The following is a 24,588-nucleotide window of genomic DNA, read 5'->3' as shown; positions in this document are numbered from 1 at the left end:
CCTTCTTCTTTTTTTAAGTTTACATTGACAATTGAAAGAGCAGTAGTTGACAACTTAGGGTGCAAGGATTGACAACTATCGCCGCTGGTTTGACAACTTAGGGTGTGATATGCTGAGAAAATGTGTTGTCAAACTAACCACAATAGTTGTCAATCCTTACCCCCTAGGTTGTCAATTACTGCTCTTTCAGTTGTTAATGCGAACATAAAAAAAGAAGAAGGGTAATTTGGTAATTAAATAAATAAAATTTATTGCAAAAAGGTTCATTGGGACTTCAGAATAATTCCATGATTTCAAGAGACATTTTTATATTTAATTCTTTTTGATGGGACTTAATTGCAATTCTCCCATGAAATTAACCCAATACCTAACAGGGTTAGGGCAGGCCGATGTTAAGTGGAAGTTGGCCAATTAAAAAATATAAAAACAAAAAAAATTCAGTTATTGATGAAAATGTTTCATTTCATCCTAAACTTAATTATTTTGCCTGAAAGTAATGATGAGATCAAAATTAAAATTATGAAATCTCAACAGTTCTAATTATATTATTTTTCACAAGTTATAAATATAAATTTAAAAATTAAAATATCGAAATCATAAAAAGAAAAACTTCATAATAAACATAAAAACATAATTGCATGAGATATATCAATCAATTAAATAAAACTAAGAATTAAATCTGGGGATACATTCCATTTTTGCAGATATAATTAACCAGTCAAACTTTTATTTATTCGGTTTTTATTATCCCCATGATACATGTACCAAGCCTTGATTATATTATGTAATCTATATTGTTCAAAACTCTTAATTAAGGAGAATAAAAATAATTCTTAATTAATTAAAACTAACAAGCAAGATAACAAATTAGGTATATAATTAAGAAAACGCAAATTGAATGCGCGTGCTTGTCTAAGTTTTCAAATAAATTCAGAGATAACATAATTAAATTGTGGTGGTTATTTAAATAAATGATTAAAAAAATTCGGAAAATTGCTGCAAATGGGATCTTAATTAATTACATTAAAGTGGTTGGTTGGATGAAACTCAGGAAAGAAGAAAATCTTGAAATTGAAATGCCATAAAACCAATTAAATTTATGTTGATCATTATAATTATAGTAGTTTTCCCAGAATTACATTTATAACGTTAAAATTTTTAAAAACAAAGACAATAAACTTGAGCAAAATTGCATGTTTAATCAATTAACTTTATATAAAATTTCATTTTAGTCTTTTAATTTTATAACCTGTCCTTTAAAATTTTTTAACTCTTACGAGGTTAACAAAATATTTCAAAAATAAGACCCATATCCATATGTGATTGAAAAACTCAACTAATGTGTATAAGAAACTTGATTTAAGTATTATTCTTAATTAAAAAAAAGTGACATTAAAATCTTGAGTGTTAACAAAAAATTCTTAACTGTATCATATTCAGTTTAATTTTTAAAATAACAATAATTGTTAAAAAAATTATTTGAAATAAATGGTATATATTACAATCAAAGATTAAAAACAAAATTTTAATAAATAAAAAATTGAAATTTTATATAAAATTATAAGGTCAAATATACACTTTCCCGAATAACCAAATAACTTCTAGATCAAATTTAACGACAGTATTATTCTAGTGTTAAAATCTTAAACAGGATCACTCTTCTGTACATCACATTTCAAACTCACCAAATTATCTTCATTAACATTTTTATTAAGTATTTGTAATTTTCAGCTATAAAATTTTAATTTCATGAAAGGTGAAAGACAATAATGATCTTATAAAGCATGCAATATTATTCGTTTCGAAATAATTATGACGCATATATATTTGGACTCATATAGCTCGTTATCAAAAAATAATGATAACACGATTTAATTTTCCACCACAAGAATCAAGTATATTTTGTTCCTCTTAAGAATTTATCTTAGAGTACATGTTATATCAATGGAACGTTTTATTTCAGACGGAAAGTTGAAATAAATATACAGGAACAAGAAACAATACGTGGGTGTATGTTTCTTGAAATTAAAATTCAACCTAAATCATCGATCAAACAAGTAGTCTAACCAACTCCATTAAAAGTGTTAAACAGATCCATCGAATTAGATTTTATATTATATTTTAAAAAAGGAGTTGAAATGTAAATTTACCCATGAAATATAGTGTACCAAATATCATAAAAATTTCTTAAGGCGTAAAAGTACACATGAACTTTTTAAAATAGTGCAAAAAGTCATGCTGTTAAATAAACTAATATTAACCATTTAACAAACATTCAAACTAAAAAAATAATACAAAAATACACATGAAATTTCAACAGTCATGACATTTTTACATAATTTAAAAACTGTGTATTTTTACATCATTTTTTTGACTTGCGTGTTTCCTAAATAATCAACGTTAGTTGGGTTAGTGGTCATGACATTTTTGTACTACTTTAAAAACTTCATGTATATTTTTACATCTGATAACATCTAGAAATTCTTACTAATTTCGCACATTTTCATGATCCTTTGCATGTTCTGGAAACTAATTGTGCATATTATACGCCTTTGAATAGGAAAATGTGTTTTGATTGTCTTAAGCCTGAATTAAGTAAATTTATTGGGTTTATTGTGCATATCTTGAGAGTTTTTGAAGCATTAAAAAAAATTCACAAGTTTTGTTGTGTAGGAGAAGCTTTGGAGAAGGAAGATGGACACTTAGAAGGAGCTCTTATTTCATGTTTTGAAGATTAGGGAAAGATTCTGGAAGCAGAGAAAGTAAGGACAGAGACACCAAGTTGAAGAAGCCCATATTACATTGTTCGCCACGGTGAATGAGATTACTCATTGCTGTGAACCACATGCTACGCGAGGCAGCCAATACGTCTCACTTGCTGTGCTTGACAACGCATTCCAAGACATAACTTCTGCATCGTTCGCCACGAGAAATGTGACTTTGCTGCTGTGCGTTTTGCTTATCAATAGAAAAACTAGGGTATCTTAAGTGAAGGACTCACGATTTTGGGGATACATCAACGTTTAGGATACTTTTGAAAGCCTCTTTGCTAGGATTAGAGGATTTGGAGGCTTAGAAGCTTTGGGTTTGGAGTTTTGAAGATATTTGGAGCTTCAATCTTAATTTTTTTGGTTTTCTTCTCTTCTCTTCTCCTCCTCCTTCCCTCCTTCTCAGTTTCATGAATAAATGCAATATATGCATATATTTGTGATTGTTTGCTGAGCACGAATGGCTAGTTAGGTTATGCTAGGATTATTTCAATATATTGTATGGATGAAAACTTGCTTTACCTCTCTTTAATGTTAATGATAATTATATGTTGATTTTACTTTGAGTTTAATGTATCTTTGTGATTGACCACAATTTTGATTGATTTGTTTAGTTAATTAAATCTTGAGAAAGTAAATTAATTATAGAATTTGGATAAAATCATGCTAGACTTGAAGTTTATCTATTAAATGGATTATTTGTCCAAATGAAGCTTTGTTATAAATAGTAATCTTTTTAACTGAAGCAAGAAATTGCAAAAGTTAATTAAAATTATAAAGTTTGGTTGAGAAAACTTGATCAATGATTTTTGAACCCTGGACTATCAATAAAGCAGTTATTAAGAGGTTTTAAACCAAGTTTTATAAAATACAATAGTGAGAGATAACTTTAGGCTCTGAATTATCTTGAAGTCAAGTTTCAATTTTAATTCTTAATTGGCTTTCAAAGTATTTTCTTTAAATCAAATATACCTTTTAAATGTTTTCATTTAACTTAATCAATAATATAATTGTGGTTTTTAAATCGTCTTCCCTTAGTTTCTAATGAAACAATACTTCTAGGGTTAATATAATCTTTAGTTTATTAAATTTGCCTTAATTTTTGTTTTGGTCCTTTAAATATCAAACCATAGGTTATGATCTCTATGGGTAAAATAGTTCAGATTTTTATTGAATTATAGGGCTAATATTTTAAATTAAAAAAAACTTAAGAGATCAAAACTTATAACTTAAAATTTAAGGAATCAGGATCACAATGAGGACAAATTTGAAGGGGCCAAAAATTCTATTACCTTATACTTCTATACTACTCCTCTGTTCCTTAATATAGGACCCAGTTCTTGAATTGGTTTTGGTCCTAAATATAAGACCAATTTCTCATATTTATCAATTTTCTCTAAATTACCCATATGAATACTCCCTCAACTATGATCAAGTAGAAGATGGAGATGGGGTATTAAGAGAGATGATTATGGTGTTTTAGGAAAAATGTGTCACTTTTATTATAATTAACTAACTTATCTAACTTTCTTAATCTAATTAAATTAGTTAAATGAGTCTTATATTAAAAATCGGAAGAGTACTTGCGATCCATGATTTGCGGTTTATACTTGAGGGCGAACAACACCCAAAAGTTTATAATGTTAGATGCCTCAAAAATTTCATGAGTAGATTTATACTTTAACCTTAAAAAATAGCAATCCGTTTTAAGCCTTCTTTGATACAAAAAATAATAATTACACGTCTCTTTCTTAGCCACTGTTTCTGTGCGGTATCAAGCTGTAGAGGTCTTCGTCTTTCTCTTTTCTCCGATAAGGATATATGTCACAATACTCTCTCTCTCTCCATGTATATAAAAAGCATGCGTGCCTCTATATAAATATATATATATATATATATATATATTAAAGGAATATATCGATCGGATTCATTGTGACCATTTATTACGAGGTTCTAAAAAAAAATTACCAAAAAAGTGTGAGAAGTTATCATTGACTTTATAAGAATTATTTTATTATGATTTCATAGCCATTCTCCCTTTAATTAAAGTGAGCTCAATAAATAATTGTGTCATGTTTGTATATCATTCAAAATCAATAATTTCTGGAAAGGAAAATATAAAAATTGTTAGTGTGATGCGATTGGAATATGTTACTATCGTACGCTACGGCTGCAAATACAATAACAACAATAATAATAAAAGCGGCCGAGTGATCAACATCTGGTATGAAACGTTCAGATCATCACCAATTAATTGCATAGTTTGATTAAATTAATGAAACAAGCACGCGCAGGCGCAAGAAATAACACATCTTCACGCTCCTGGAAGTTTCTGTTTCTATCCGTTGGCCAAAAAAGTCGGGAAAAAAAAAGGCCGAAGAAATAAAGTGGTTGCTATCCATTGGTTATGTGTTAAATTAATGATATATTCTTCATGCCTGAATTCATCTATAAAGTATTAATGAAAAATGAGTTATTAAAAAAAAAGATTTATGTTATTTGATTTCAATTTCTTAAGGCTTACTCCCTCTGTTCTTTTTATAAGTTATAATTAACTAAATTATATGCAGATTAAAATATTAATTAAAATTAGTTAAAGACAATAATCATATCAAAAAGGAATTTATATAATCTTTGGTTGCTCAAATTTGCTCTTATGTTGGTTTTGGTCCCTCAAGTTTCAAACAATAGATTTTGGTCCCTCAAGTTTCAAACAATAGATTTTGGTCCCTTAAAGGGCAAAATTGTTCAAGCTTTTTTTAAATTATAGGGGCTAATGTTTTAAATAAAAAGAAATTTTAGGAACAAAAACCTATAATTTAAAATTTGAAAAATCAAAACCAAAATAAGGACAAACTCAAAAAAACTAAAATTATATTAACCCTAAAAAAATGAAATGATGAGAGGAAGTATTGTTTACCTTATATATTATCCGGATGGAATTATTGGCATAGAATATTAATACAAACTCTCAATAAGTTATACTACCTCTAGTCTTTAGTATAATAATTTATTTGATTTTTATTTTAGGTTCTAAATATAATATTCAAATTCAATTTGTCTACCATATTTGTCCAGTTTTTTAAGGTAGTTCTTGTAATAATGGTGTTTCTAGTCAAATACACTTGATTAGCAAAAATATTTTAGGAAAGATAACATATATTTATTACAAATAACTAACTTAACTAATTTTTTTAATTTATTTAAATTAGTCAACTAACTCTTATATTAAGGATCGGAGATTGTATTACGTATAACTTAGTAATCTGATCCTATATATTGCCACCTAATATCTAATATTATTGAGTCATATTTAAGTATTTTTTAACTAAATTAGGAATAACCAACTCAAACGTTTATTCGAATCCGAATACAAAACCTCGTGCTCGAGTGACCATGACTTGTTTCAGTTAAGATGGATGCCTATGGGTATGGTTTTGTATTTTATATTAATGATTATGGAGAAAGCATCAAACTTGTGACTATTTGTCAGGAAAACAGAAATAAATATGGAGAAAAAGAATATGTGGAATGGAGTGGAGTGCAAGACAAATTAAACTAAATACAAATATTTAAATAAATTAGTTGCGCAAATGTGAGAAGTAAGGCTTTTTGTTTAATGCGGGTGGTTTGCTTAAGGGCAAATTTAACACTTTCCGACTCCACGAATTCGGCTTTGGTATCTTAGAAGAACCCAACCACTTTAGGAAAAGTCATGTGTTTGAATTTTATAGGCTTTTACAAAATTACTACCGTAATCCTTAATATTAGAACTGGTTAACTAATTTGAGTAGATTAAAATTAAGTTAGTTATTCATAATAAATATGTGTTTTTTTCCTAACATATTTTTGTTAACCATATTTATTGGCTAAATATCCCATTTGATGAAATATCTAACATATACAACAACTACATGGATTATGTTAGAAAACTGAATAAATAAGTGTATTGAGAACTTATATTTAGAAGAAGTGATATTAATTAAAAATCTATACTCACCTAAAAGTAGTTTGATCCGGTTCTTCAATATTATGGTTTTGAATTTGGACATTATAGATTAATAAAATTAAATTGGTAGAGGTTTTACCCAAATAATAAGACCTAATTTAATAATTTGCATATAGATTAGTTGGTAGGGCAAAAAATTAACTTAAACGAGGTCTTAAATTTGAATTTTATGGATGAATAAAATTACATTGGGAGAAATCGTCTTTTAGATAAAGAGCTCAACACCACTACTTGATAATTGAGCTGAATACCACTCGATCATTGATTACTAAGAAAGTATTACTTTAACAGATTTGAATTATTGTATTTGAAACAAATGAATCATTAACGTGTGCAAAATGTCTCTTTTTATCCTCCATTTTATTGATTTTTTTTCCTTGTTATTCAGATACCGGTCTTTTTTCTTCTATTTTACTCTTTCTTTCCCATTTAAACAAAGACTAAGATTTTTGAAAAAGTACCCAAAAAAATTATAAACCAATCATTTTTAAGAAATCACGTTCTATTTCAATAGGGATAAGATGCTTAAATATTCAAAAAATATTTTAAAAGGAGCATCCAGTATCTGAAAGTTTTTTCTTTTTGCTCTTATACACTATAAAAGTTTATTTTTATATCAAAAATACTTGACTTTTATTCATAATTAAATTTGATTGTTAAATTATGTAGTTTGACTAGTGTCATTATCAGTCTAAAAATATTACGAAATAAAACTTTTAGGACATATAGGAAACAAAAGATTTTCAGGTACTAAGTGCTTCTTCATGAATATTTTTGAAGTATTTAAACACTTTATCTTATTTTAATAATCCAAATAAAAAATTTAAGGCCAAAAAAATCCCACTCAAACAAAGTTAGAACCCCGTTCTTATTTTTAAGGTTTATCTTAAATTTTTCTTTTAAGAAAACAAACAAAAACAAGAATAAAATAATTGATGGATTTGTATAAAAAAAAATAATTGATGGATTATTTATAGATAAGGGAAATTGTGAAGGTCAACATAGTTGAGGAAATGTGTCTCAGAAGAAGGGGTCAGAATTTCAAAATTTTGAAAAGTGGACAAAAATGGGTGGTGGATCGGGTCGCATTAATGGACCTACTTGCCTGACCTCACCAGACCTACGCGCCAACCACAATCTGAATCTGACTATCCTTCCTTCATCAATGGGGGCGTGTGTTTCACGATTTTGTTTTGACGTGCGCACGCTGCCTTCTATGACCTTCCCTTCTTTTTTTCCCATTTAAGGAACAGCAACCTTTTTCTTTTAAAAATAAAATATTGAACATCTCCCAAGATTCAGATAAAAGAATATGAAATTATAATATTTCTATTCAAACGTTCAGCACTTCAAAATAACCAAAAGAACCTGAATTAAAATTTTATAATTTAAGAAAAATTATAAAAATATTCTTTATTTTTTAAAAAAAGAAAATTTGGAGCCCTAGCCAAAGCCTCACCGGCAGCCGGCCATTGAAATTTTTCTTACTTTTACTCCTAAAAGCTTTACTTTTTTTACAAAAATAATTAATCCTAAACTTTTTAATAATAATTTTGTAAATTATGAGCAAAAATTTACATTTTAAATTATCGAATACAAATTTAAAAGTTTAAAATTAAGGATAAATATGCATCCAGTATCCTGACCTTATTTTTTAGATGTATTCAATATTCTGATTTTTTTTTTGTGCATCTAACATCCTAACATTTTTTTTTAGTGCATCTCGTGCTCTAATAATCAGGGTTCTTTAGCATGCTACATATAACTAAAAAAGTAATATGAAATGAGCTTGATACACTAGAAAAATAAGATTAGATTATTAGATGTACTATTAAAAAGATTAAGCTACTACATGCATTTAGAAAATAAGAAGAAAAAAAAATTTTAAAAAGGTCATGACACCTAAAACCTTGAAATGTGCTCTGAACTTTTGAATTGCTAAAAATACTGCTTAAATGAAATTTTGAAAATGTCAGTGTCTTCCTCACTTACCCAAAAGAAGAAAAGAAAAACTCATGTAGCCACCCTCACCGGTTATTGCTGGCAACTACAGCTTTGGTGTTAGCCGGGGGCGGCCACTAGTTTTATACAAGAGTTGCGTTCAGTGTTCATCTTCTGCCTTTCTTTTACTATTTTCCTCATGCAAGGCAACCATGTTTTGTTTTTTTTTTGTCTTCTATCTTCCTTAACCTTGGATCTCCATATATATATATTTGTCTTCTTTATCTTTTTATGTTTCTACCGCTTAATGGAATTAGAATTAGTTTAGTTAGGGGAAGTTTAGTGGAGAGTTTGGCAAACACCCTTTGGGTAAGGAATAGTCGCATATCCCAAAAAGATAATGACGTTTTGTTATCAATAGCAGAATCTTATTTATGGGTTCATAAATGTTTTTTAATCCATAAGGTTCATCATGATCATGGTGAATCTTGAGGATAATACCAAAACTCTTGCTAATTATCTCTCACAAGAGTGGCTAAATATTAAAAGAATGAGACTAATAAAAAATTGACGTTTCTTTGCAAATCTGTCTTTACTTACACCAAATCCGACTAATGACTCACTTCATACATTGGAATTAGACCAAGGGTGTGTTTGGGTGACACCCCAAACCATGGTTTGGGGACCCAAACCATGGTTTGGGAAATAGATCACCCAAACACCCCCCCTAAAAACCAAAACCATGGTTTTGGGTCAAAACCATGGTTTTGGAAAAAGCAAAATTTTTTTGCTTTTGGAGAAAAAAGGGAGAGTGTGAGAGCCTATATGATATGTATCTTGTTATTTTTTTTATAAATATATTTTTTTATAAACATATTCAATCTTATATTTTATAAATATATATACATATTAATTATTTATTAATTATATTATCTTATGTATTATTAATTATGTTGGTAAAAAATATATTATTAACAATTTTATTCCTTCAAATTAAAATATATCATAAAATCTATTTTTTTTTGTAATTATCATATTAACTTATGTCTTTTTTTTAGTAATTTGTATATATAAAAAGTGCTTCTGATAACAACTATCCAAACACTCTCACTTCTCAGAATCACTTTTTTACAAAATCTATTATTCACAGAATCTATTCTCCTCAGAATCTATTCTCCAGAATCACTTTTCCAAACCACGGTTTGGTTTCATCCAAACACCCCAAGTGAAAGTGAAATTGGAACACTGGGCTCTGTTTGTTTGACTTGTTGGAAGTTGCTTTTCTGGGGAAGTCACTTCCTCCAAAATAGGTGAAATGACTTCCACCAACGGGGAAGGAGGAATTGTTGGAATTTTCACAGAACCGAGGCATTGTGGTTGATGCCTCTGGATGGAAAATTCGTTCATGAAATTGTCCTCTCATATCTTGAGTTAGTTACTATTGTAGATTAAATGCTTTTGTGATTTACGTTGTGTGAAAAGTGGACATTAACCAACTTTGACGGTCCAACTTAATCATAGGTTATGAGTTTGGGACATGGGATACGATACCTTAAAAGCTAGGGGCGCCGACCTTAATTGCTTTTGTCATATCTCGAATCCGAATTAGTTTGGGTCTGTTGAGCTTCTCATGACATGGACGCCAACCACGGGTCATGAGTTTGAGGCATAGGAATGCAATACTCTAAGGGCCAGGAACACTAATCTTAATGGTTCTTGTCATATCTCGAATCCAGATTAGTTGGGATTCATTGAGTTTCCTGTGATATAGGGTCTAACCTAAGACATTGGGTGCACTACAAAAAAAAAAAAAAGAGGGCATTAATCTCAAGCAGGAAGTACTTGTTTTTAAGCTAACATGCTATCTTTTCTAAAGTGAAATAGCCTGTATTGAAAAATCCATTTTGATTAATAATAGGGTTAAGGTACAAATTGATCTCGAAAGTTTTTGCTCAAAAATAATATTATCCTAATTTTTTTTTTTTGGATTTCAGTGTCATCACAAAAGTTGCAAAATATAATACTGTTACCCCACTCTGTTAAGAAACCAACATTAATCGTGAAAAAATTAACGGTAACAATCAATATTTTTAGCGGTAACAAGCAACATTATTTCATTTTAACATTTTTGTGGCAACCTTGAATCCAAAGTTTTAACTTTTTAGACAACATTACTCCTTATTAAACATAGTGCTTTTTGGGAAGGGAGGTTCGACACTCCACGGTGATAACTTATTTTTATATTTAGTACTCCTCTAGTTTATTTTATAAGAGAATTTTTCGAGAGTTTTTACTGGCTATTTATCAGAAACAGCATTTCGTTTAGAGTATATATTAAAATTTTTTTTTCTTCTCATCCTTATTAAAAAGAAGTAAATATTAATGAAATCAATTATTGAGAATCACTGATGAGAGTTTTTTAGAAAGAAATTTAAATTTAAGTTTGTAATGTATTTATTGATTACCAAATAATGTTAACTATACTTTTTTTTTATGCATAAGTATCCTCCTATTATAGGTAATTCTATTTGAGGCCTTATTCGGACAATGTTAACTGTATATTTTTATCTTGATAAATTAGTCATTAAGTGCGTTGTAATACGTGCAAGACCACATCTATTTTATTTATGAATATTAAAGCCCTTCATTGTCATTTATTTTATTTCAACTGCAATTTGTACTCTGGCAGATCCGTCATAAAAGTATTTAATTTGATGATTTCATTCGGACAACATCAATAACAGATAAATGTGTATTTTATGTTGTTGGCAAAAGCATGTGTATTTGATGTTAAGAATTTAATTATTTTGGTCATTTTTCCAACTGAAATACACAAACCGCCCCTAATATTTTACCATTTGTTTTTCATTATACAACATGTCAAACCAAAAAAATAAATGTCACTAAGGATGTTACATACTTTATAAATGATAATTACGTATATCTTGTGACTACAGTACACATGTATTTGTTAGACTACCATTTCAAATGCCTGTGGGATACATACTCTATCCGGTAATACATAAAATACAAATAATCGAATTATGATAAAAATTTGGTTTAAATTAATTAAAAATAGCAAATATGTGTGTGTATCGTTTGTGGAGAAAGTTAGACAGATCAACTTTTTTGGCTTCGTAAAGAGATATCAACAAATAGAAAAAGAACCGATTGCATGGCAAATACTTCAAGAGATTAGGCAAGGGCATCCCGTATTGCGGAGGTGAGACAGCGTTTGGTTAATTAATGTAATGATCTGATATGTAATTAATGAGAGCAAAATTAAAAAAAGATTGGTAAAAAGTTTAAATATCTTTTAAATGTATTTTATATGGGAAGATTTCATATAATGTCCATAGAAGCTACATAATTTCCAATAGCCTCTAAAACATTTTCACATTTCACTGCAGTCTTAAGGAATAAAATGATATTAAATTTTGTGAGTGAAAAGACATTATTGTTCTTATTCAAGTTGTAAACGGCCTTATTCTTTTTGTGAATCGCCTTATTTTAGTTGTAAATTTTTGTATTCCATGTAACATTTGCCTTTCTATGTAGTTCGTCCCGACAAAATGTCTAAAACGTAGAGTTTCATTCAAGCATCTTTGTCCCGTACAAAGTGTTGAAAATTTTAAATTGAAAGACTGAGGTCGTGCTATTACATTTATTTTTATTAAGAGTAAGGGTTTTTACTCTGTTAGGGTTCTCTCAAAGCAATTTTTTGAGAAGTTTGTAAACTCAGGAGTAACAATAAGCTATCCCAACTGTTATGTCCAGCTTGTAACGCTCTTCCTCTTCACTTCTCCACACCTAGCTAAGGTTTTGTTTTCTCCATGATTATCGCTTAGCAGTTCTCTAATTTTGTGATATAATTTGACTTAGAGGGATGTAGAGGCTTGTGGAACATTGGAATTTGTCTTGGGCGACCTTTGTGACAGCTTTAGGAGTTTAGATAATGTGAATTCTTATCTGTTTCTCATATTGACTCCTTTGAAAGGGTCTTTAATGAAAGAGTAATCTTTATGATAAGTTTTAAAGGATATGGAATAGGAAAACTGGATATAAAACCGCCTAAGTTACTGATTGTAATTGGAGATTAGATTGGTATAACTATTGTTGTGAAAACATTGAATTTTTGGAACAGTAGGACCAGATAAAAACCCTCAAAATAAATTTTTGGAACTTATTTTGATATTTGTCTTAGACTATAGGTGTTGCCATGGTGATGTACAACCAGCCCTCACCTTGATGAGACACCTTTCTCGCTGTATTGATGACTATGACTTGTTGTCTGTTGATTGATTACTGTGATTCATATGATGTGACACCTATTATCTGTATGGATTATATCATAAGGAATTGAAAGACACGCAACGGAAATGACTTTAAAAATTCAATTCCTTGCCCGGATCTACCAATTGCGTTTAAGTCAAGTGGTAAGAGGTGTTACCTGCAGTATTCAAATCGATAGTGGCTCGGGGATTCCGACATTCGGGATGCCTATGCTCTTCTTTGATCGTGAGAAGTCGACGACTCAAATCGGCTTCCTCTACCGATATCCACACGAACAGCGTTCTAATCACGAACGACGTGCTAGCGCCTCTTGTCCTTCTAGGGTTTTTCAGAATCCATCATCACCGTCTCTCTATTGGCCGTTTCTTATCTGCAAACGTTTTGCACTCTCACACGTCCAAAAACCCTAGCTCCTAATATCAAATATATATAGGACGCTAAGGATATTGGATTTCGAAATTAATCCTAAATTAATTCCGAAATTAATACAATATCACATATTGCATAATCTGATAAGAAATTAATTAAATAAATACGGTTTTTATATTAAATCCGTCCTACAGATTTAATTCACTTATTCATTTAATTCAAAATAAAGATATGACGGAATTATGTTTGATTTATTCTAATAAATCAAATTTGAGATATTATACCTTATCAAAAAAAAATAATACAGATTTAATTTATTCTTATAAATCAAATCTTATAAATATCTCTTATATTATATATATACACGCGAATTTATATATATATATATACACGTCCACCCTAGATTATTCATTGAATCTGGACATATCTTAGATTCAATGAATCTGGACATTATAGCTCGTGTTGGGCTATTTTGTGTGCGACTTTGTAGGCCCATATGAAGTTGGCAGTGGGCCATTTACCATAATGACTCACAAGTCGTAAGCGGTCTCTAGCAAGACATCACGACTACCCAAATCATATGAGGATCAGTGAACGATGCAACCTTTCATACAACCATATCACGTCCCTTTTGTCATACGACATTTTGGTCATGGATGAGGCATGGAGAACGTCATTCTCCTATTCCTGACTGTTACTTTCTCGATCCATGAGTAGTCTGAGTATAGAAATGGAACTACCTTTCCATTATAGTATGGCCATACATTTCTCAGACTCACTCATCGAGGGGCCCAGTAATGTCTCTCTACGAATGTGAGGGACAAATTCCATCTTGATCATTCACATTCTTCCATACAAAAAACCACTAAGCTTGAACATAGTCTTTATGATCACTCGGTCAAAAATGACTTTTGACTAGGTCAAAGCTGAGCGTTTCTCATGTAGGAATCCATGATGATCTCAGGTCAAAGGGCATAGTGACATGGTTTGTATATGAGAGAAGCTTATGACTTAACCCATGCAGCTCTCTCATAGCGGGTAAGTCCAATACCTTGTACTCTTACATGTGCCTATAACTTTGATTTATATCTCTATACATCTTCAAAGTCATACTGGTCTTATTTCATCTCTGCTCCCACATAGATGACCGACCAGGGACATTTAGGATAAAATCATGAGTTATCCAAGGATAGTCATCACAGTAAACAGGCAAATAATATGATAACATAATTAAAAAATTCATAAATCAACAATGTTCATAACACAATGATTGGTCCCTAGGGCACAATTTCCAACATATATGTTTATTGACTTCTTAATTATTAGTCCTACTTGGTACCTCTTAAGGGGGCTAATGGGTAATGCAGGTAGGAATTTATATTACTGGGACTTCTTGTTTCACTTTGTTACTTTTTACAAGTGAGAACAGCTCGTGGCGGGGAAGGAACTAGAGGCCAGAGGTCATGTGTTAAAGTGACCCTACTACCTCATAAATTCTCTATTTTATGTCTAGCCTTTGATTATTTACAACCTAAGACATGGACCATTGCTGAGTTCCTTTTAAACTTTTGTTGATAATTATCTATTATAACTATGTTAATTAGGTGCAGGGAAAGCTCTTTTTATAACCATGTTAGAAGTTCAATCATTTTCTAACATGGTTATGTGTTTGAGGTAAGTAGAATCTTTTAAAACCACGATATGATATGTTGTGGATTATGTGTGCTTATTTCTTTTATATCATGGTTATACTCAGAATGTATCAAGTATAGTGAGTAAGTTGTTGATGTGTTACATTCCACTTGTGAATCTTAACTCCCTGGCTTATTGTGAATGTTAGCTCTACTTGTAAATAGTTTTATTCCAATTGTAAACGGCTTTATTCTTCTAATTGTAAATCGTTTTATCTTAATTGTAAATTCTTGTATTCTATTTATGAATCATAAATTTCAGACTTTATTGCGAATGCTTGCTACACTTCTAAGTGACTTTAATCAAATTGTAAATAGTCTTATCTTGGTTATAAATTCTAATACTTCATTTGCGAATTCATTTTTCTTGTTTCTCGATCTCTAAGGTTATTATTGTCTTTTCCTTTTAGAAATTAATTTCACTTTAACCTCAAAAGGATACAGTGAAATTTTAGATTTATTTGAGGCAACAGAAAATAAAGTTTCTAAAGGACTAATTGAAGTTCTCCCGTTTTATAAATAGAATCATGCGTACCCAAAATATTGTATCTTATATATACGATCGGAAATTTCAAAAAATAAAATATTAAGTTAATAGTTAATTGTATCATTATTTTTTTAAATCTTGTATCATTCAAACACAAGGAAGAAAATAATTGCGATGATGTCACATTAATATGTTGATGATGAATATTTTAAGCCAACCTTCAGAAAAAGAATAAATACAGACACAATTAAACACATACGCACACACATGCTCAGGTACACATGTTTGAAAATGATTTCTTAAAAAAAGACATAATTTTCAGTGTTGTTTTTAATATTATCATTATTTTACATTTTATTCTATAATTTATTATCCTGTAGATATTAAAAATATAAACAACTGTGATTATGATTTTATACTAAAAATAAATATGTACAATCAGTATTTATAACATAGCGATGCGCCTTTTAAAACATTTACCATAAAAAGTACTAGCGGGTAAGAAAAGAATTTATCCGCTCCACCTATCCCTTCGATAATCAATGTGTTGGACCCAACTTTTATTTATATTTATATCTTTATAAAGCTAGATATTTTTAATTTGTGCAAAGCATAATTAAAATATTAATTTAAATTTTTTTAAAAAACCTATAGTGTAAAAGAGCATCCAACTCTCTAACGATATTTTCCGGTTGGTTTCAATACCCGAATTTCATGTATAGTGTACCCAGTACTTTAATATTATTTATTGGTACTTTTAGCATCCTAAATCATAAATAAAACTAAATGCTATACGTAACTAAAAAATAATATTCAGGAATGTTGGACGAATTATAATCAAGACTAGTATGCTGAATGTTATTGGAAATGTGAGATATTATTTTACGATAAAACTCTACTTAATTTTATTTTTTATTATTGAAGAAAAAGTAAAAATAAAATTGCATGAAATTCAATAAAATATACAGAGAAAAATTAAAAAAAGAAAAAACAAAACATAGCTCTAAAAAATTTGCGCTGTGCCTAACTTTTATATATTATATTGATTGATATCGTTGATGGATGATTTTGTTAATTATAAATTTAAGAAGTAACCTTAGGAAAAAAAGTGCTGCCTATGGTTTATTCGGTTGATGGTGACCAATGAACAGGGAGCTTGAAGATGGATCAAAACCAGCAAAACTTTAAAAAATAGTCCAAATAGAAATTAATTAACCAAAAAGTCGATTTCAAGATTTATTAAATCTGGTTAAGCATCCCATAATGACCAATAAGGGCAGAGGCATATATTTTTCAGAATTAAAATAATTCAATATTTTATCTACTTTTCTATAACAACTGCGAAGGAATCATCATCATCATTAATTTAATGTATTCTGGAAGAAATAGATGAAAGAGAGAACTTCAAAAAGAAACAGAGGAGAGAGAATGTTGAGTTTTTTTTTTTTTGGGCCTTTAAAAAAATTAATTATTAATAATCAGTAATCAATAATATCAATAAATAATAATAAGGTGAGGGAAGAGTGGGTGAAAGAAAAAGAAAAGAAAGGAAAAGAAAGGAAAATTAAAAAGGGAAAGCAGTGGCGCCGGGAAAGATGGGTAAGAAGGAAGTCTTGTTTGAGATGCGAGCTGACCTGACTCCGGTAGAAAGGGAACCTTCTTCGTACTTCTTCTCTTTCTCCATCTGATTCTCATTCTCCCCACTGATTAAAGTTTCTTGTTCCTTCCTTCATTCTTTTATCTGTTGTTTCCTGAAATTACTCTTGCTTCTTCTTCTTCTTCGTTTTGTTTCTGTTTCAGATTAAAGACTTCAACTTTTTTGTTTTCGATAAAAGATAAACTTATCTTCTCTTAAGGGTCTTGTTTCTTTTTATGATTATTTATGGGGTAGTGCCAGAACCGATTTCTGAATGCTTCCTTGATGAATCAGGGATCGGCTAATTAGTGGAGTCATTGGCATTCGAACTTACGTTTCTATTTTTTTTTTCTTTTCCTGGGTTTCTAGGAATTTCAGTTTTTTGTTGTTATAGTGGAAATTGTTTCGTGGGTTTTCGTTATCATGTTAGGATTTTGGTGTAAATAGTTCTAGATTGGTGAGTCTTGGTCGCTCGTCGTCGATTCCTCCTTTGATATTATTTGAATCTTGGAGGATTTGCTCCTATTTTTAAGTTTTCAAAATTACCAAAAAGGAAAAAAAAATAAACAAAAAAAAAGAAGAAGCATTAGGAATCTGATTTAGATAATTTTAGTCATCCCCAATTTTATCGTGGGTTTCTATCGTTACTTATCACATATTTTTTATTTTTAGACACTTAAAGCAATTAGTTTTCCCGTGCCAAAGGACAGATTTTTTTTTTCCTTTTAGTTTTGTTAAAGAAGTCGTCCTATACTAGAGTTTCAAAGAGGAGAAGAAAGAGTTAGATTAAACAATTTTTTGTTTTGTTTTGAGGCACTAGTTGAATTCTCTGTTGGGGGATTACATGTTATGGGAATACCTGATAGTTCGCTACTAGATCTAATAGAAAAGGTGAGGTCTTGGGTTTCTTGGGGAGGAAGTGATTTACAAGTTTTGTCAGTCAAAAGTGATATGCTCAATAACAGCAGAGAAATGTGTTGTGAGTGTAATAGAAACCTCAATGAAATGGTAAACAAGTACAATTGCAAAAGCTGTGGCCGCTGGTTGTGTGAGAAATGTATGCAAGTTTCTGATATTCCTGATCTTCAATCTGATGATAACCCTGGGATCAGGGAAACTGTCAACTCCTGCAAGTTCTGTTCAGGTGATGATAGGAAGTATGAAGGTCAGGGGAAGTATGTTGAGAAAGTGCATCCTTCAGCCTCTCCTCAAGATAGTCCCAGACAAAGTCCTGAGCCGCCATCGCCGTGTTTTAGTGTCCAAATTGAAAGAATCAGTTCTCCTCTGAATTGTAATTTGAGTCAGGGAAATCATTTTGGACGCAATTTTCAAGACCAAGACTATAGGTATTATCTCCAGAGTAGTATGGATTCATCTGGTGTTCTTGCATCTTCAGTGTCTACTCATCAATCTGCTGGCAGGTAACCACTTTTTGGTCTTAATTAGAGGATAATAGCTGTATGCTTTTATTTATGTTTTTTGGCTTTTCATTTAGAAGTTTTGGAGAAATTGCTTTGACATGATGTGCTTTAATTTGTGAAAGTGATCTGCAAATCTGAATGATGATTATTGTTACTGCAAACAAACGTTAGTGATTCAAAAAGATGCGATGCTTACTTAAAGCATGTGTATGAATGTAGGAGCGATGAAGATCGGACTGAGGATTTTGGGAAGCACAATTTCAGCTCTGCAAGTACATATTGCCATAATGATTCAAATATAGATACTAGTAGTGTTAGTGCTAAAAATGAGACTTACAGCAATAAGTCTCCTTCTGAGAGCCCTTCTAGGATTGATTTTACTTCCTGTGGGGTTGGGCTTCCTGTACAGCAGGGACAAGAGAGGATCCCCGTCTCTCAGTATGATGGTCCCTTTGATAAACAAACTACGGCTGTTTTAGGAAAGCCTGAACAAGGGACTGAGGATGCATATAATACTGGTTATTTTTCTGATGACTTGTCAATTTTTCGGAACCAGTCTGAGAGTTCACAGAGGCCATTGGATTTTGAAAATAGTGGTCTTATCTGGTTCCCCCCTCCGCCTGATGATGAGAATGATGATGCAGAAGGTACTTTCTTTCCATATGATGATGAGGATGATGATGTTGGTGACTCAGGAGCCTTGTTCTCATCCAACAGCAGCCTATCTAATGTTTTTTCTGCAAAAGAGAAACAAAATGAGGGGAACAAGGAACCACTAAAAGCCGTCATACAGGGTCATTTTAGAGCTCTTGTTTTACAGCTTTTACAGGGAGAGGGTATTAAAGGTGGTAAGGAAGATGGTTCTGAAGACTGGCTTGACATAGTTGCAACATTAGCTTGGCAAGCTGCTAACTATGTTAGACCAGATACTAGCAAAGGAGGTAGTATGGATCCTGTTGACTATGTAAAGGTGAAATGTATAGCAACTGGAAGTCCAACTGAGAGGTATTATGTAATTCTAACTTTGCCAGCAAAATATTTTCCTATGCAATTCTTTGTGATTAACTATCAAATTGTGGGATTTTATGTTCGCAGCACCCTTATCAAAGGTGTAGTTTGCACAAAAAATATAAAGCATAAGCGCATGACCTCACAGTATACGAAGCCTAGATTGCTTCTGTTAGGCGGAGCACTGGAATTTCAGAAAGTTCCAAACCAACTGGCTTCTTTTGATACATTGTTGCAGCAGGTGCCTTCTTCAGTTCAGCAATGGAGTTCGTCTTACATTTAATTCTCATGGAGATAATTTGTTTGTTTATATATTTTTTCTGGCTTTTGTAAATCTGGCAGGAAAATGATCATTTGAAGATAATTATTTCAAAAATTGAGGCTCTCCGTCCTAATGTTTTGCTGGTGGAAAAAAGTGTGGCTCCGTGTGCCTTGGAACACCTGCTGACAAAGGAAATTTCATTGGTGTTGAATGTGAAAAGGCCATTGCTGGATCGCATAGCCCGCTGCACTGGCGCACTTATCACTCCGTCAGTGGATAGTTTATCTAAAGCAAGATTGGGGCACTGTGAGCTGTTCCGGTTAGAAAGAATGGTAGAAGATCATGAGACTAGCAACCAGTCAAACAAGAAGTCATCAAAGACTTTAATGTTTTTTGAAGGTTGTCCTAGGCGTTTGGGTTGCACGGTAATTTCTTTCTTCTTGTTTTGCATTCTACTTTTTTGTATTCATTAACAAGGATTATTTACATTGCTTTCTCTTACATTTTTCTCTTCAAAGTTCCTTTAAGCTACCCTTTATATAAGGTGTAATCGTTCAGGAAGATGTGTGGAAGTATCAGTATCTGATTTTGGTTTTATTTTAGGTCTTACTGAAAGGTGCATGCCGTGAAGATCTAAAGAAAATTAAGCATGTTGTTCAATATGCAGTCTTTGCAGCCTATCATTTATCCCTTGAGACATCCTTCCTTGCTGATGAGGGTGCAACCCTGCCTAAAATAAGACTGAAACACTCAATGGCTGAGTCAGATAGGTCAATGACTGACCCCAACATCTCTATAATGTCTGACACCCTCACTCCAACAATGAGCCCGCCAGAGGCTGATGCTGTGGCTAAAGTTGATGAACTAGACAGTCTTGAATTAAAGTTTGAGGGGTTGGGATCAGCATCAGAGTATCTTGATGATCTCAGTTTTCCTTCTGATGCACGGACCAGAGATTTTGGAATTGAAAACATACATTTTGATGCATTCCAGAATGCTTCAATATCTAATTTGACTGGAGAATCTGTTAATTCTTATTCATGCAATGAATCAGATGTGGACTATATGCTTGCTTTTGGCATGAGAAACCATTCGCAATCAGACTTGCAAGAATCCATGGTTCAAGAGGAGAGCCAGCATGGTGAAATTTCTAAATCAACAAAAGATAATATTGAAGAGGATGAACTTTCTGGTGAATACTTTTCTGCCACTGATAGTCATCAAAGCATCTTGGTGTACTTTTCTAGCCGCTGTGTATCAAAGGGAACAATCTGCGAACACTCAAGGTTGCTGCGGATAAAGTTCTATGGCTCTTTTGATAAGCCTCTTGGGAGATATCTTCGTGATGACCTATTTGATGAGGTAACTCATGTTTGTTTTGTTGTGCTATACTGTTATTGGCACCTCTCAATTCTAAAGTGACAATTATTGGTTCATGTTTTCCTTCCTCAGACATCTTGTTGTCGATCTTGTAAGGAGCCTGTGGAGGCCCATGTCCTATGCTACACACACCAGCAAGGAAATCTTACAATCAATGTTAGGCGCCTTCGCTCTGTGAAGTTACCTGGGGAAAGAGATGGCAAGATTTGGATGTGGCACCGTTGCCTGAAGTGTCCTCATGAGGATGGAGTTCCCCCTGCAACCCGAAGAGTGGTTATGTCGGATGCTGCCTGGGGATTGTCTTTTGGAAAGTTCTTGGAACTAAGCTTTTCAAACCATGCAACTGCCAATCGAGTTGCACCCTGTGGCCATTCTTTGCAGAGGGACTGTCTTCGATATTATGGGTAAAGCACTGAGATTACGGATTCATTATTGTTTATTATTGACACTTGAAAGTTAATAAATGAACTGATGTAACAGGTTTGGAAGCATGGTTGCTTTCTTCCGGTATTCGCCTATTGATATTCTCTCCGTCCATTTGCCTCCATTAGTGATGGAATTTGATCACATTCAGGAGGAGTGGATTAGAAGGGAGTCTAGAGAGGTTACTTTTAGATAACAATTTTCTTGTTTGGTTTCAATTTGTCAATGTCGCACGAATAATGTGTATGTTGGATGTTTTGATTTTTTTTCTGCTTCTTGGCATCAAAATTTAATTTAATTCTTTTTCTTCTACAGCTTTTGAGTAATGTTGAAACCTTGTACCGGGAGATATCGGATGTGCTTGAAAGCTTGGAGAAAAAGAGTCCATTTCCTGCAGATTCGTGTGACATTCATAACCATATAACTGGGCTAAAAGATATGCTTAGAGAAGAAAGAAATGATTATCAAGTGAGTTGAACTAAATAACTGGTCCATTATACATTGTATGGTGCAAGTTGCATATGTGCCTATTGACAATTATGTTTATCATTAGGTCTTTTGTATTTGTGTACAGAGTTTGCTACAATCAGCCAAATCAGAGACCTCACAACCAGGGAAGATAGATTTAGATGTTCTTGAACTAAATCGCTTAAAACGTTCTCTTCTAATTGATTCACACGTATGGGATCACCGGCTTTATTCCTTGAATTCTCTTATTAAAAGGAGTGCTACTTCCAGTATTAAGCACGGAAACAAGTCTTGTGAAGACGTTAAAGAAGTAAGAGGTGTTTCAATTTGCATTTATGACAGTGGGCTTCGGCCAAATAACCTTCATCCTCTGAAATTGCAGGAACCTTTGGAAAGTCATATGGTCAAACAGCAGGATGAGGCGCACAAACCTTGTGCTCCTGAACCATCTACAATGGGTCATCCTGATGGAGAGCAAGTTAATTCAGATGAATCCAATCTGTCTGAGAGAATAGATTCTGCTTGGACTGGAACAGATCAACCACCTTCAAGCGTTGAACCTCTTCATACATGTCAAACAGATGGTCCCCAGGCTGAATCTATAAACCATCTAGTCAAAATGATAATCCTTCTTTCAGAAGGCTGCCATCACCAATGAGAGTTCATTCTTTTGATTCAGCTATAAGAGTTCAGGAACAATTAGGAAAAGCTTGCCACTCTCATTACAATTATCAACACTCAGATCTTTTCATGCCTCGGGAGACTACAGGAGTATGGTTAGGGATCCCGTCTCCAATGTTTTGGAGGCCCGGTTCCAAATGTTGCCATGGGAGGCACAGAAGCTAAATCTGATATTGAGCACCATACCGACATTCATCACCTCTGGGTCTGAAGGTGTTCGATTACTGCATTCCCAAACTCAGCGGGGTGATAGGGTTATTGCTGTTTATGATAATGACTATTCTAGCATAATATCCTATGCCCTCAGTTCTAAGGAATATGATGACTGGGTTACTGATAAGCTGGATCTGCATGATGGGAGTTGGATTAACCGTGAGAGAAGCAGAGAAGATTTGGCTACTTCCCCCTTTTCAGCCTGGGGTTCACTGGACTTAGATTATATCCATTATGGTAACTATGGGCCTGAAGATGCTCCGTCTTCTATTGGTACTCTCCTCTCAGATTCCAAAAAGTCTTTACATTTGCGAATTTCTTTTGGCGATGACTCGTTGGGTGCTGGAGGGAAAGTGAATTTCTCTGTCACTTGTTATTTTGCAAAGCAGTTTGACTTGCTTAGAAAGAAGTGTTGCCCTAATGAAGTTGATCTTATACGGTCTCTAAGCCGGTGCAGGAGGTGGAGGGCACAAGGAGGCAAAAGTAATATATATTTTGCCAAATCGTTGGATGAAAGATTTATTATTAAGCAAGTCACAAAGACAGAATTAGATTCTTTTGAAGAATTTGCACCTCAGTATTTCAAGTATCTAACAGAATCTCTCAACTCAGGAAGCCCGACTTGCCTTGCCAAAATTCTTGGTATTTATCAGGTGAGGCTTCATTCTATGGCTTGGTGATCTCGACTTTAAGCAGCTTTTAGGAATTGTAGAATTATGGTGTAAAATCTCTATTGTTTTTCATTTTTGGCAACAGGTCACTGTCAAATACCCGAAAGGCGGGAAGGAAACAAAAATAGATGTGATGGTAATGGAGAATCTCTTTTATAAGAGAAATATAGCAAGGGTATATGATCTTAAAGGCTCAGAGAGATCTAGGTACAACCCAGATACAACGGGGACAAACAAAGTCATGTTAGACATGAACTTGTTAGAAGCCTTAAGAACGAAGCCCATATTCCTTGGGAGCAAGGCCAAGAGGAGCCTTGAGAGAGCCATTTGGAATGACACATCCTTTCTGGCAGTGAGTAACGGTTCATTCTGGATCTTTAATTAAATTTATATGCTTCGAGGTTTTCACTTCCGTTGGCGTTTTTATTAAAGCCTTTAGAATTTGAATGTTCTGAATGTCTGATACGGCAAGGGTCTTGCAGCTGTAAGGGCTTTTATTGGGTTTTGAGAAGTTTATGCTTTAGCTTCGAACTTCCCTCTTGGTCACTATCATCAGTAACATTACCACTAGTTTTATTTAATGAACTCTTGAGAATAATTACAACCATGAGTCCTGACACTAGATTTTGGGCAGAGAATTTTTACTCTGTTCTGTTCACAATTTACACTTTGAATTTAGAAGATTTGTGCAGGAAAACTTGTTAGAGATCGTAAACTCTTTTACTAGCCTGATTTTAACAATCTAAACTTCTGGGTAAAAATGGCCTTCCACAGCATTTCTGGCGGTTTTTTACACGGAGTTGAAGAATGATTCGTATTGCTCATTTGTTGCAGTTTTCTATTACATGTAGATGTTACTCAAATCCT

General features: G+C 32.5%; 1 protein-coding gene across 1 annotated transcript; it reads left to right on the top strand.

Annotated features, from left to right (window-relative positions):
* Positions 1–17,101: 17,101 nt before the first annotated feature.
* LOC114738565 (putative 1-phosphatidylinositol-3-phosphate 5-kinase FAB1C) lies at positions 17,102–24,479 on the top strand. Its single transcript, XM_028926630.1, is given in 13 exon segments — positions 17,102–18,615; positions 18,835–19,620; positions 19,711–19,864; positions 19,966–20,310; positions 20,489–21,247; positions 21,338–21,669; positions 21,746–21,869; positions 22,004–22,156; positions 22,263–22,466; positions 22,539–22,778; positions 22,781–22,865; positions 22,868–23,703; positions 23,807–24,479. Coding segments are annotated over 13 exon segments (4,890 nt in total). The 5' UTR covers positions 17,102–18,043; the 3' UTR covers positions 24,107–24,479.
* The last annotated feature ends 109 nt before the right edge of the window (positions 24,480–24,588 follow it).

Source organism: Neltuma alba, unplaced genomic scaffold (assembly GCF_004799145.2).
Source record: "Neltuma alba isolate B1F8T4 unplaced genomic scaffold, ASM479914v2 tig00013626_pilon, whole genome shotgun sequence".
Taxonomy (NCBI): domain Eukaryota; kingdom Viridiplantae; phylum Streptophyta; class Magnoliopsida; order Fabales; family Fabaceae; genus Neltuma; species Neltuma alba.
This window is presented reverse-complemented; position numbering and strand designations above follow the sequence as displayed.